Below are 13,305 nucleotides of genomic sequence, written 5' to 3'. Positions count from 1 at the left end.
TCGTGATATCAGAACACAACTGTACATATGACTCGTGATATCAGAACACAACTGTACATATGACTCGTGATATCAGAACACAACTGTACATATGACTCGTGATATCAGAACACAACTGTACATATGACTCGTGATATCAGAACACAACTGTGCATATGACACCTGATATTAGAACACAACTATACATATGACACGTGATATCAGAACACAACTGCACATATGAATCGTGATATCAGAACACAAATGTACATATGAATCGTGATATCAGAACACAACTGTTCATATAAATCCTGATATTAGAACACAACTGTACATATGAATCCTGATATTAGAACACAACTGTTCATATGACTCTTGATATCAGAACACAACTGTACACATGAGTCGAGCATCAGTAGCAGGTGAGTATTAACATCTTCTATTTAACGCTCCAATGAGTGTTATTGTAGGACTATTGTAATATCATATATTAATTTGATATTATTCAATTATAGCCTTCGGCTGAGGTCTATACCTGGATTTATCGACCCGAGAAAAGATATATTAACAGAGGACGCAGTCCGAGGTCAATATATATTTTCGCATTTATTTTGGGATTGTCCTCAAACACGTGTGTTATGGTCATTTTTAAGACAACAATTTGTAACGAATTGTAATATAGATTTTCCGTGGTCAAATATTTCCTTTATATTCGGAAAAGATGACACTCCTGAAAATGAAAGTGTTAATATGTGTATCATCATCATAAAGAAAGTCATCTCAAATCGGCAACTTCCATTCATCCCTGCATTTAATAACATCCTTATCCAAATAACTAACCAACATCAGCACTTAGGTGTTATTCTTACTAACGAAGCACTTAGGTGTTATTCTTACTAACGAAGCACTTAGGTGTTATTCTTACTAACGAAGCACTTAGGTGTTATTCTTACTAACCCTAACCCTAAACCTAACCCTAACCCTAACTGACATATTTCTAAGCATTTTCTTCAGGTTGGTAAGCATGGATTATGAAAAGTTCTTCTTACACAACCATGTTTTTTTTCTATGTGATTTTGTCTGATGAAGTGTGACAGTGTACATATCGTACTAGTCATCGAAACGTCACATAGAAAAACTTATTGGTTGTATTAAAAGAACTTTTCATAATACATAATGACATAGAAACACCAGTGACGAATGAATATCATTTTCTGACTCGTGCCCTGTCCAGACCTCTTCCTCACGACCCTCGGCCTAACCCTAACCCTAACCTTCGGCCTAACCGCTCCTACCACTGCACCACCGCACCTTCTCAAATAGAAAGGTTTCGATGTTGCAATGGTTAACAGCCCGATCCTCTCAACATGTTAATAACTCTCAATACACTTGTTGGGAATTAATATTTCCCAATGCGGAGATATCCCTAACAATACTCGAAGAAAGAAAAAAGTCTTCATAAAACAATTTAATAAAAACAATATTTAGAAACGTCTCTTTGTTTTTAGCACGCCAGCGATGGAGTCTATTGAGTCTACTGGTCCTTCTGCCAAACAATGCGACACGGAGAATGGCGCACTGCTGCTGCGCACGGTCAGTCATCAAGAGATGGAAATCCATGAAGATGTGGAAAATATTGAGTTCGAGCAGGAGTTGTCTGCTCCTGATGGTGGATGGGGATGGTTGGTCGTCTTCGGCAGCCTGATGATTCATATTATATTATGTAAGTACTATATGTACACTCAGATACACGTACACTCCATTGTTAAAACATGTAAAACCAAAAAATGCCAAAGATACTACGCGAATTTTTTTTAAGCCGGAAACCTTTTCGGTCTTTCCTTCTTAGGAAAGCGAATAAGGCTTCTTCTAAGCTTTACATGGAAACTGTTCATGAGACCATTGATAACGTTACAATATCACCCTTTCTAGCCAACAAGCTTTGGTGTTCTAACATGAAGCATTGATTTCACGTTAGGATATAGGGATAGTGTTTTGTCCGTGGATACCTTGTATTTCGAGTATTTGGGACAATGTTCCAAATCTATTTCCAGTAAATAGTAATTCATTGATTGTGTATAATGGTTGCTTTACATTCTGTTCGGGCAAGTGTAAAATATCAAAACGTAATTAAACTATTGCGTTTGGGAACGTGTCAGTGTAAACCAGTCAGTATTTTATCAGTGGAGTGAGGAGAATCTGTTATTGTACGTAACATCATCATCCTCTCGTTATTTAAGGAGATGTGTTGGTTTAGAATTGATGAGTCCGGTTCACACCAGATTGTCTGAGATTATCTCTATAGGTGACACGCAGGAGCAGTTGTGCTATTTCTAATGAGGGACAATATTCGTGTCCGGTGAAATCTGACATCCACTGCGCCCTTGTCCGCTGTAATCTGGCATCCGCTGCGCCCTTGTCCGGTATAATCTGATATCCACTGCGCCCTTGTCCGGTAAAGTCTGATATCCACTGCGCCCTTGTCCGGTAAAGTCTGATATCCACTGCGCCCTTGTCCGGTCAAATCTGGCATCCATTACGCCCTTGTCTGGTGAAATCTGACAATCACTGCGCCCTTGTCCGGAATAATCTGACATCCACTGCGCCATTGTCCGATGTAATCTGACATCCATCTGTAATCTGATATCCACCAAGCCCTTGTCCGGTAAAATCTGACATCCACTGCGCCCTTGTCCGTTATAATCTGATATCAACTGCGCCCTTGTCCGGTGAAATCTGATATCCACTGCGCCCTTGTCTGGTGTAATCTGACATCCACTGCGCCCTTGTCCACTGTAATCTGATATCCACTAAGCCCTTGTCCGGTAAATCTGACATCCACTGCGCCCTTGTCCGGGGAAATCTGACATCCACTGCGCCTTGTCCGGTGTAATCTAAACATCCACTGTGCCCTTGTCCGGTAAAATCTGACATCCACTGCGCCCTTGTCCGGTGAAATCTGACATCCACTGCGCCTTGTCCGGTGTAATCTAACATCCACTGTGCCCTTGTCCGGCAAAATCTGACATCCACTGCGCCATTGCCCGGTGTTATCTGACATCCACTGCGCCATTGTCCGGTGTAATCTGACATCCACTGCGCCCTTGTCCGTTATAATCTGATATCAACTGCGCCCTTGTCGAGTGAAATCTGACATCCGCTGCGCCCTTGTCCAGTGTAATCTGACATCCACTGCGACATTGTCCGGTGTAATCTGATATCCACTGCGCCCTTGTCCGGTAAAGTCTGATATCCACTGCGCCCTTGTCCGGTAAAATCTGATATCCACTGCGCCCTTGTCCGGTGAAATCTGACATCCACTGGGTCCTTGTCCGGTAAAATTTGACATCCACTGCGCCCTTGTCCGGTGAAATCTGACATCAACTGCGCCCTTGTCCGGTATAATCTGACATCCACTGCGCCCTTGTCCGGTGAAATCTGACATCCACTGCGCCCTTGTCCGGTATAATCTGACATCCACTGCGCCATTGTCCGGTGTAATCTGACATCCACTGCGCCCTTGTACGGTATAATCTGTCATCCGCTGTGCCCTTGTCCGGTGTCATCTGACATCCACTGCGCCCTTGTCCGGTGAAATCTTGCATCCATTACGCCCTTGTCTGGTGTAATCTGACAACCACTGCGCCCTTGTCCGGTATAATCTGACATCCGCTGTGCCCTTGTCCGGTGTCATCTGACATCCACTGCGCCCTTGTCCGGTGAAATCTGACATCAACTGCGCCCTTGTCCGGTATAATCTGACATCCACTGCGCCCTTGTCCGGTGAAATCTGACATCCACTGCGCCTTGTCCGGTGTAATCTAAACATCCACTGTGCCCTTGTCCGGTAAAATCTGACATCCACTGCGCCATTGCCCGGTGTTATCTGACATCCACTGCGCCATTGTCCGGTGTAATCTGACATCCACTGCGCCCTTGTCCGTTATAATCTGATATCAACTGCGCCCTTGTCGAGTGAAATCTGACATCCACTGCGCCCTTGTCCGGTGTAATCTGACATCCACTGCGCCATTGTCCGGTGAAATCTGACATCCACTGCGCCCTTGTCCGGTAAAATCTGATATCCACTGCGCCCTTGTCCGGTAAAATCTGATATCCACTGCGCCCTTGTCCGGTGAAATCTGACATCCACTGCGTCCTTGTCCGGTAAAATTTGACATCCACTGCGCCCTTGTCCAAGAAATCTGACATCCACTGCGCCCTTGTCCGGTATAATCTGACATCCACTGTGTCCTTGTCCGGTATAATCTGACATCCACTGCGCCATTGTCCGATGTAATCTGACATCCATTGCGCCATTGTCCGGTGTAATCTGACATCCACTGCGCCCTTGTACGGTATAATCTGTCATCCGCTGCGCCCTTGTCCGGTGTCATCTGACATCCACTGCGCCCTTGTCCGGTGAAATCTGGCATCCATTACGCCCTTGTCCGGTGTAATCTGACATTCACTGCGCCCTTGTCCGGTATAATCTGACATCCACTGCGCCATTGTCCGGTGTAATCTGATATCCACTGCGCCCTTGTCCGGTGTAATCTGACATCCACTGCGCCCTTGTCCGGTATAATCTGACATCCACTGCGCCCTTTTCCGTTATAATCTGTCATCAACTGCGCCCTTGTCCAGTGAAATCTGATATCCACTGCGCCCTTATCTGGTGTAATCTGACATCCACTGCGCCCTTGTCCACTGTAATCTGATATCCACTAAGCCCTTGTCNTAACTACGCCCTTGTCCGGTATAATCTGACATTAACTGCGCCCTTGTCCGTTATAATCTGTCATCAACTGCGCCCTTGTCCAGTGTAATCTGACATCCACTGCGCCCTTGTCCGGTAAAATCTGATATCCACTGCGCCCTCGTCCGGTGAAATCTGGCATCCACTGCGCGCTTGCTTCATCTATAAAAATACAGCGTTAGCGCTGCCATAAGTGTTTCGCAATATGATATACTCCTTCTGTTAGAAATTTGAACAATGTACTATTACCCCTTTTGATTATTTTATTGTGGATTTACATAAAGCATTTTGTAATTAAACTGGTAAATAAGTTATTTGCTGGGGGTGGTATTTTGGTTTATATAAATAATCTTTTGAAAGTTGATCGTTTTCCAGAATTGGAATATCCTGGTGATGAGGTAATATGGACAAAAATTAGCCTACCCCACTCGACTTACATTATTGGAACAGCTTATAGACCAGAAAGCTCTATCCTACCGTTTTGGGAAAATTGATGGTCATCTATAAATAATGCTCTTGATATCTCTCCTAATGTTATAGTAACAGGGGACTTAAATGTTGACTTCTTCACTGCTTCAAATAATCACGTTCTTTTTGACATCATTAACTTCTTATCACTAACTAATGTTATAAAAGATCCTACTTGTACTGGACGTACTAGATCTAGCTTACTAGATCCTATTCTATTATCTGACTCTATTTCTTGTATTGACTCTTCTGTAATTTCTGTTGATAGATCATTAAGTGACCACGATGGTTGTACTGCTTCCATAAATCTTCCTTGTCTTTTTAAACCAGTCTATAAACGTAAAGTATGGCAGTACAAGAGTCCAAATTTTGAAAAATTTAATGAACTTATATCTAATCATAATTGGATAGAAACTTTTTATAATTGTGACTCAGTTAATTTAGCAAGTGATCGATTTACGAACATTTATCTATCTTTTGCCAATGAATGTATTCCTAGTAAAGAAGTAAATATAAAACCTAATGATAAGCCATGGATGACTTCTGAGCTAAGAAAAAACTTAAGAATTAGGGATAGATTACATAAAATAGCGAGGTCAACCAAACGTTCGGTAGATATCAATAAATTCAAATCACAGCGAAACAAAGTAAATAATATGAAAAAGCATGCACATGTTACTTTTTATGAAAATGTTTATGATATTATTGATCCTAAGTCTTGTTGGAAATTAATTAAAAGGTTAATTAAAACGTCTGATACTTCACAACCTATACCTTCCTTAGTCGATCCTATTACTAATGACATAGTTACTAGAGATGAAGATAAAGCTGAATTACTAAATAACTATTTTTGTAGTATTACTAGAGTAGATGACAGTAACACGGATGTCCCGATTATTGAGCCAAAAACTGACAAAAATATTAGTTCAATTAGATTACATTCAACTGAAATACGCGATGTTCTACAGATACTGAAGCTCGGCAAGGCCTCGGGTGGGGATGGAATCAGCCATCATATGCTAAGAAATAATGCTTGCACTGTTTGTAATCCGCTCGAAATAATATTTAATATGTCTTTATCAACAGGGATTTATCCAAATAAATGGAAATTAGCTAATATCATGCCATTGTTTAAAAAGGGTGACAGCCATTCTCCTTCGAATTATAGACCAATTTCCTTGCTGTCCACTGTTGGTAAAGTTTTTGAAAGAGTGATTTTTAAACATTTGTACAACTACTTTATAGAAAATTCTTTGTTTTACAAATATCAGTCTGGTTTTATGCATGGTCATTCTACATGTATCAACTCATTGATATATATCACCAAATTTGTATTGCACTTGAAGAAAAAACCCATACGTGTGTTGCATTCTGTGACATATCCAAAGCTTTTGATAGGGTTTGGCATAGAGGTCTGGTAGTGAAGTTAAAATCGTACGGGATTTCAGGTGAATTGCTTATGTGGTTAAAAAATTATTTGTCTCAGAGACACCAAAAGGTATTTTTAAACAGTTCACATTCTTCTGTAGGTCTAATTGAGGCAGGGTTCCACAAGGCTCTATTCTTTGCCCACTTTTATTTCTTATATTTATTAATGACATAGCAGATATTTTTTAATCAACGTCTCGTCTTTTTGCAGACGATACATCATTACTTAAGTCATCTTCATCTTGTTACGAAATTCAGAAACTTTAAATAGAGACCTAGATATCTTAAATACGTGGTCAAAAACCTGGTTGGTTAATTTTAATCCTGAAAAAATAGATGTATTGTTTATTTCGAATTCAATCGATATCGAAGAAGACTTTGATTTAGAATTTGATGGGAAATTCTTAAATTTTACAGATTGTCATAAACATTTAGGGGTAACTTTTAATTCGAATCAAAGTGGGGGGATCATGTAAATGGAATTTACACTTCTGTTATGAAGAAAATTAATGTCTTACGGAAACTGAAACTCTTTTTAAGTAGGGATGCTCTTTTAATAATTTACAAGACTTTTATTTTACCTGTTTTAGAATATGCTTGTGAGTTGTGGGACGGTTGCACTGTTTTTGAATCTAAAAAGTTAGAAAAAGACCAACGTGAAGCTGCTCGCTTATATTAGGACTTCCTTCATATACTCATATTAATAAATTTTGTCCATTTCTTTTTCTTTGCCTTTACGGCAGCATCATGCCAGACAAATTGTGGAAAAGGAAAAGCCCTTGACCCTTATTTAAGGTCAAAGGGGTCAAATTTGTTAAAACACTCGAACAATTTCTTCAATGTCATGTTGAATAGCTGTTTTACCCGTGTTTAAACAGAGTTATTGCCCTCTACACTTCATTCCATCTGTGACATCCCTTCAGGTGTCACCCCACTAGTATACTCCTATTAATACTTTATATTACGAAACTAGTCTTGAAACTTTATCTAATCGCAGAAAACGGAGGAGACTTCAACTAGTGTATAAGATGCATAATAAATTAACTCCTGATTACTTCAATCATCTTTTGCCGCCTGTATCTGGAGAAAATAATCGTTACGCTTTACATAACAATAATAACTATAGGATTCCTCCTTTCAGATTATCTCTTACTAATTCTTCTTTTCTACCTTCTACCCTTCACTATTGGAATAACTTAGACAATTCGGTTCGATCCCTACCATCTATTAATTCATTCAAATCCTGTTTAACATCAAATATTCAGTCAAGTCCACCTATTTACTTTAAAATCGGAAATCGTAAACTTAATATCTTGCATACTAAGCTCCGACACCAGTGCAGTTCCCTTAATTATGACCTTTTTAGAGTTAACCTTGTTGAGAGTGCATCTTGTAATTGTGGTCATCCTTGTGAGAATGTCTTTCACTATTTTATGGAATGTCAACTTTTTACGAACGAAAGACGTATTTTGGTTCAAAATTTGATTAATTTGAATGTTGAGTTAAATTTAGAAATTCTTTTGTTTGGCAATTCACAGTTTTCCGTGGACCTTAACTCAAACATTTTTAGATCTGTGCAAAACTTTATTAAATCCAGCAAGAGATTTTGAGTTCAAATTGTCATAACAATTGTATATATTTATTGTCATTATTGTAACGTCATTTCAAATGTATATTGGGAGAAGGCGTTGATAAGTTGTTATAACTTGTGCCTAATCCCTTGTCTAATTTTGGCAATAACTATATTTAAACTAAACTAAAAAGTTATTTGTCTATTTCATTACGTTTTAGTTGGGATAGAAAAATCTTCGGGGATTCTTTTAAAGAAGTTTAAAGAAAAGTTCCACGAATCGTCTTCAGCTACAGCCTGGGTGGCCACCCTACCAGCAGGTCTCCGACTCATGTTTGGTAAGTTCGGGGTATAACACGTGTTTATATAGATTGAGAATTTCTGTAAACGAGTACTGCCAGGTCTCCGACTCATGTTTGGTAAGTATGTTCGGGGTATAACACGTGTTTATATAGATTGAGCATTTCTGTAAACGAGTACTGCCAGGTCTCCGACTCATGTTTGGTAAGTATGTTCTGGTTATAACACGTGTTTATATAGATTGAGAATTTCTGTAAACGAGTACTGCCAGGTCTCCAACTCATGTTTGGTAAGTATATGTTCGGGTTATAACACGTGTATATATAGATTGAGCATTTCTGTAAACGAGTACTGCCAGCAGGTCTCCGACTCATGTTTGGTAAGTATGTTCTGATTATAACACGTGTATATATAGATTGAGCATTTCTGTAAACGAGTACTGCCAGGTCTCCAACTCATGTTTGGTAAGTATATGTTCGGGTTATAACACGTGTTTATATACATTTTATATAATGTAGATTGAGCATTTCTGTAAACGAGTACTACACATTAATCGATTATCGTCTCAGGAGGCAGATTTTATTCCGTTCATGAAAAATGCTTGTTACAACACGGTAAACAGTAAAGATTACAGTCGTAACAATAATTGTAATCCTACATTTATTATACACCGTGTAATACCCATAGAGGCCCGGGACGTTCAATACAAGTACCCTTATGTGTCCAGTTGAAGTATCGTAAGAGCAAATCGAACCTACCTAATAACCAAGGACGTTCAATTTCTTCTATACTTGGAGACATTTTTGGGTGGTTTGTCGTGTGACCAATTTTCACGTCGTGAGCACGTGGATAAAATCGAGGGGCGACCGCGGGTGAACTTGCGATGTTATCCTCGTGTGAGCGATGAGAAAATTGTTCGAATGACAAACCCTAGAACCCTGAGTGATAACTGTTTATCATCTTAAGTCAACTAAACACCGTGTTCTCCATACTTTGGTGGATAGTGCCTAACTTAAATGTTAGATTCAGCTTTCAGCATAGCTTGATAACTCGGTGAAAAATGTTTCTAAATCGAATAATGCATTAAGCGATGCGATTGCAATGTTAATAATATTTCATTTAATATATATATTTACATCTTGTCTACAAGCATAAGACAAGAATTCGGAAACATAACTATGTTCTTTTCTTGCCTAGCCCCGATATGCAGTATGCTGATCAACAAGTACCAGTTCCGCCCTGCTGTTATAGCTGGGGCCGTGCTTATGAGTGTGAGTTTGTTATTGACGGCATTCTCCACAAATCTGACGTTGACGTTTGGCAGCTTTGCTATAATTGGAGGTACGAACTATACTCACTAGCCCAAGCACCCTTTTCTACCCCTAGAACTATACTCACTAACCCAAGCACCCTTTTCTACCCCTAAAACTATATTCACTAGCCCAAGCACCCTTTTCTACCCCTAGAACTATGCTCACTAGCCCAAGCATCCTTTTCTACCCTTAGAACTATATTCACTAGCCCAAGCACCATTTTCTACCCCTAGAACTATATTCACTAGCCCAAGCACCATTTTCTACCCTAGAACTATACTCACTAGCCCAAGCACCCTTTTCTACCCCTAGAACTATATTCACTAGCCCAAGCACCATTTTATACCCCTAGAACTATATTCACTAGCCCAAGCACCCTTTTCTACCCCTAGAACTATACTCATAGCCCAAGCATCCATTTCTACCCCTAGAACTATATTCACTAGCCCAAGCACCATTTTATACCTCTAGAACTATATTCACTAGCCCAAGCACCCGTTTCTACACCTAGAACTATATTCACTAGCCCAAGCACCCTTTTCTACCCCTAGAACTATACTCACTAGCCCAAGCACCCTTTTCTACCCCTAGAACTATATTCACTAGCCCAAGCACCCTTTTCTACCCCAAGAACTATATTCACTAGCCCAAGCACCCGTTTCTACACCTAGAACTATATTCACTAGCCCAAGCACCCTTTTCTACCCCTAGAACTATACTCACTAGCCCAAGCACCCTTTTCTACCCCTAGAACTATATTCACTAGCCCAAGCACCCGTTTCTATCCCAAGAACTATATTCACTAGCCCAAGCACCATTTTATACCCCTAGAACTATACTCATAGCCCAAGCATCCTTTTCTACCCTTAGAACTATATTCATAGCCCAAGCATCCTTTTCTACCCTTAGAACTATATTCACTAGCCCAAGCACCCTTTTCTACCCCTAGAACTATATTCACTAGCCCAAGCATCCATTTCTACCCCTAGAACTATATTCACTAGCCCAAGCACCCGTTTCTACCCCAAGAACTATATTCACTAGCCCAAGCACCATTTTATACCTCTAGAACTATACTCACTAGCCCAAGCATCCTTTTCTACCCCTAGAACTATATTCACTAGCCCCAGCACCCGTTTCTACCCCTAAAACTATATTCACTAGCCCAAGCACCCGTTTCTACCCCTAGAACTATATTCACTAGCCGTAGCACCCTTTTCTACCCCTAGAACTATACTCACTAGCCCAAGCACCCTTTTCTACCATTAGAACTATATTCACTAGCCCAAGCACCCTTTTTTTACCCCTAAAACTATACTCACTAGCCCAAGCACCCTTTTCTACCCCTAGAACTAAGATTACTCCTACCAGTAAGCCCCATTCCCATCAGCTACCCTGTTTAGATTTACAGTTTTATTGTCATTCAAATTTATAAATACGTTTACCTTCATGCAGCTGTAACTTTTAACATTTTGCTGCAACATTGCTTCTTATAAAACTCAACAAATGTACAACGATATCTCGGAAAAGTCGACCATGACAATTACATTAAGTTACGTCAACGTAGTTTTCCGTGTGATGTCTACTTTACGATACCGCGAATTTCAAAACAAATACTGAAATATATCACTTTTACAAATGATTTTTCAGCTTAGATTTATATGATATTATGACAACCCGGCAATTCAATAGAAATGCAGTTTTCAAACATTCCGGTATCCTAACAACCATGCATCTTCTTACTCGGCCATTCAGAACACCTAGCAACAACGAATTATAATTTGTAATAATAAGTAAGAAAACACGTTTTCTTACGTGTATATACTGATACACATTGTTAAATTAAGTCAATAATCCATTCACCTTGTTTAATTGTTGAACAAAGCTTACATTTATCGTTCTTAGTCCTATCCGGACATGCACAACCGTCTACGCACAATTACTATCGCCACATGAAAACTTTCCGGAATCCGCCACTCGGCATACCGTTTTTTGCTTATCTAGCCCGAGTGTCAATAGCCACTCCGAACTTTAATTAGTCGAACAAAGCAAGGATGAGTGAAGTGATACCAACTAAATATTTAGAAGCAAACTGTTAACGGTTTTTGACACATGCGTTAGGTAACGCAAGTGTCTAGGGGATCGCGCATACTACGAAATTTGCTTAACGTGGAACTAGCACTAGCAATACATACACCACCTATGACTATATATAGTCTTTCGGTCCTTATATGGTTGCTGATATCTCCTTTTATGGATGTCATTCATTCACATTTCATTCATATGCAAATGTTTTTGGTAGCCGCAGCGACCCCTAGCATTTTCATTCATACCTTAGTGACGCCATTTTGATTGATTGATTGATAGGTTTTACGTCCGCTTCACTACCGAGTAGTTCGGTTATCCAGAAGATGATGTGACCATTTGGTTGGTTGGTAGAAGGGTTTTGCGCCTACATGAATCCGCCCTTACGGGTTTCATCTTGTGTTAGGGTGACAACAGTGTGTGGTTCGCCAACTTATAGTCAGATAAAGCATTCACTTCGATGCTTTCTTAACTAGCCATATGTATGTGAAAAATACAACAATGCATGTATTTTGTGAGTGTACAATTAATAAAAAATATTCTGAATACTTTTCTGACGATGCTGTGCTTGCTGAAATTGTACTTCTTGCACACTTCCCCGAAGCGGATGGTTTCCTCTGACCTACTTACTGTAGTGAGTACACAGTTCCCGTCATCCCGTCACAATGTTTGTGTCACTAACGTTTTGCTTTATATCACAAAAATTACCACTGCAAATAAGCCTGAAATTATACCACTGACCACTTGAATATGACTATTCTTTCCGCCAGAATTAAAAAAACTCTGAAGCGGTTGATTCTTTGTTAATTACATTGTTCAATAAATGATCGTTAGTATAGACTTGCTTTAGTTATTTCTTTGTAATTAGGAAGTAAGAGTAGTTTTGATTGGCTAATGAAAGAAGGCATTTCATTGGATGGCTAGGTATATAAATAGAGGTATCATCAGATGAAAAGTAATTAAATCTGAGTTGATACAACAAGATTTAATTATTTATCAACAAACATGGGGTAGTTACAATATTTGAACCAAAATTATCAATATAATTAAAAAACCAAAAAATAAATTTCAAAATAAAAACTGAGACTATATAATACAAATATATCTATAGAGTTCCAATCTTTGGATAGACAGAAGAACGCTGTAACGTCTTTGTTCCGACCTCAGGCGGGGAGTTCCGACCAATAGGTCTGTTCGCCTACCCAGCAGCGATCCCAAGTCTATGCTTAAGATAAACGAATTCTCCCTTTTTTGTCCTCAAGTATAACTCTGCTTCCATGAACTGTTTAAAGACTCATGCATTTAAGTCCTCTTGTCCCATCGGCGTGACTTAAGTTAAGTTGACGCGGGTATGAGGAGAAGGCCAGCTGTGCTTCTGGACTTATAAACCGTTAGGTAAGGAA

General features: G+C 39.6%; 1 protein-coding gene across 2 annotated transcripts in view; it reads left to right on the top strand.

Annotated features, from left to right (window-relative positions):
* LOC110454273 (monocarboxylate transporter 9-like) overlaps nucleotides 1-13,305 on the top strand; it is a 48,669-nt gene that overhangs the window by 20,045 nt on the left and 15,319 nt on the right. For both annotated transcript variants that reach the window (XM_021503702.1, XM_021503703.1), the window contains exons 2-4: nucleotides 1,488-1,702; nucleotides 8,426-8,542; nucleotides 9,702-9,845. In XM_021503702.1, the coding sequence (XP_021359377.1) occupies nucleotides 1,488-1,702; nucleotides 8,426-8,542; nucleotides 9,702-9,845 (476 nt within the window). The remainder of the gene's footprint in view (nucleotides 1-1,487; nucleotides 1,703-8,425; nucleotides 8,543-9,701; nucleotides 9,846-13,305) is intronic.

Source organism: Mizuhopecten yessoensis, unplaced genomic scaffold (genome assembly GCF_002113885.1).
Source record: "Mizuhopecten yessoensis strain PY_sf001 unplaced genomic scaffold, ASM211388v2 scaffold7743, whole genome shotgun sequence".
In the NCBI taxonomy this organism is placed as follows: domain Eukaryota; kingdom Metazoa; phylum Mollusca; class Bivalvia; order Pectinida; family Pectinidae; genus Mizuhopecten; species Mizuhopecten yessoensis.
Note: the sequence above shows the minus strand (reverse complement) of the source record. Positions and strands in the feature narration are given on the sequence as shown.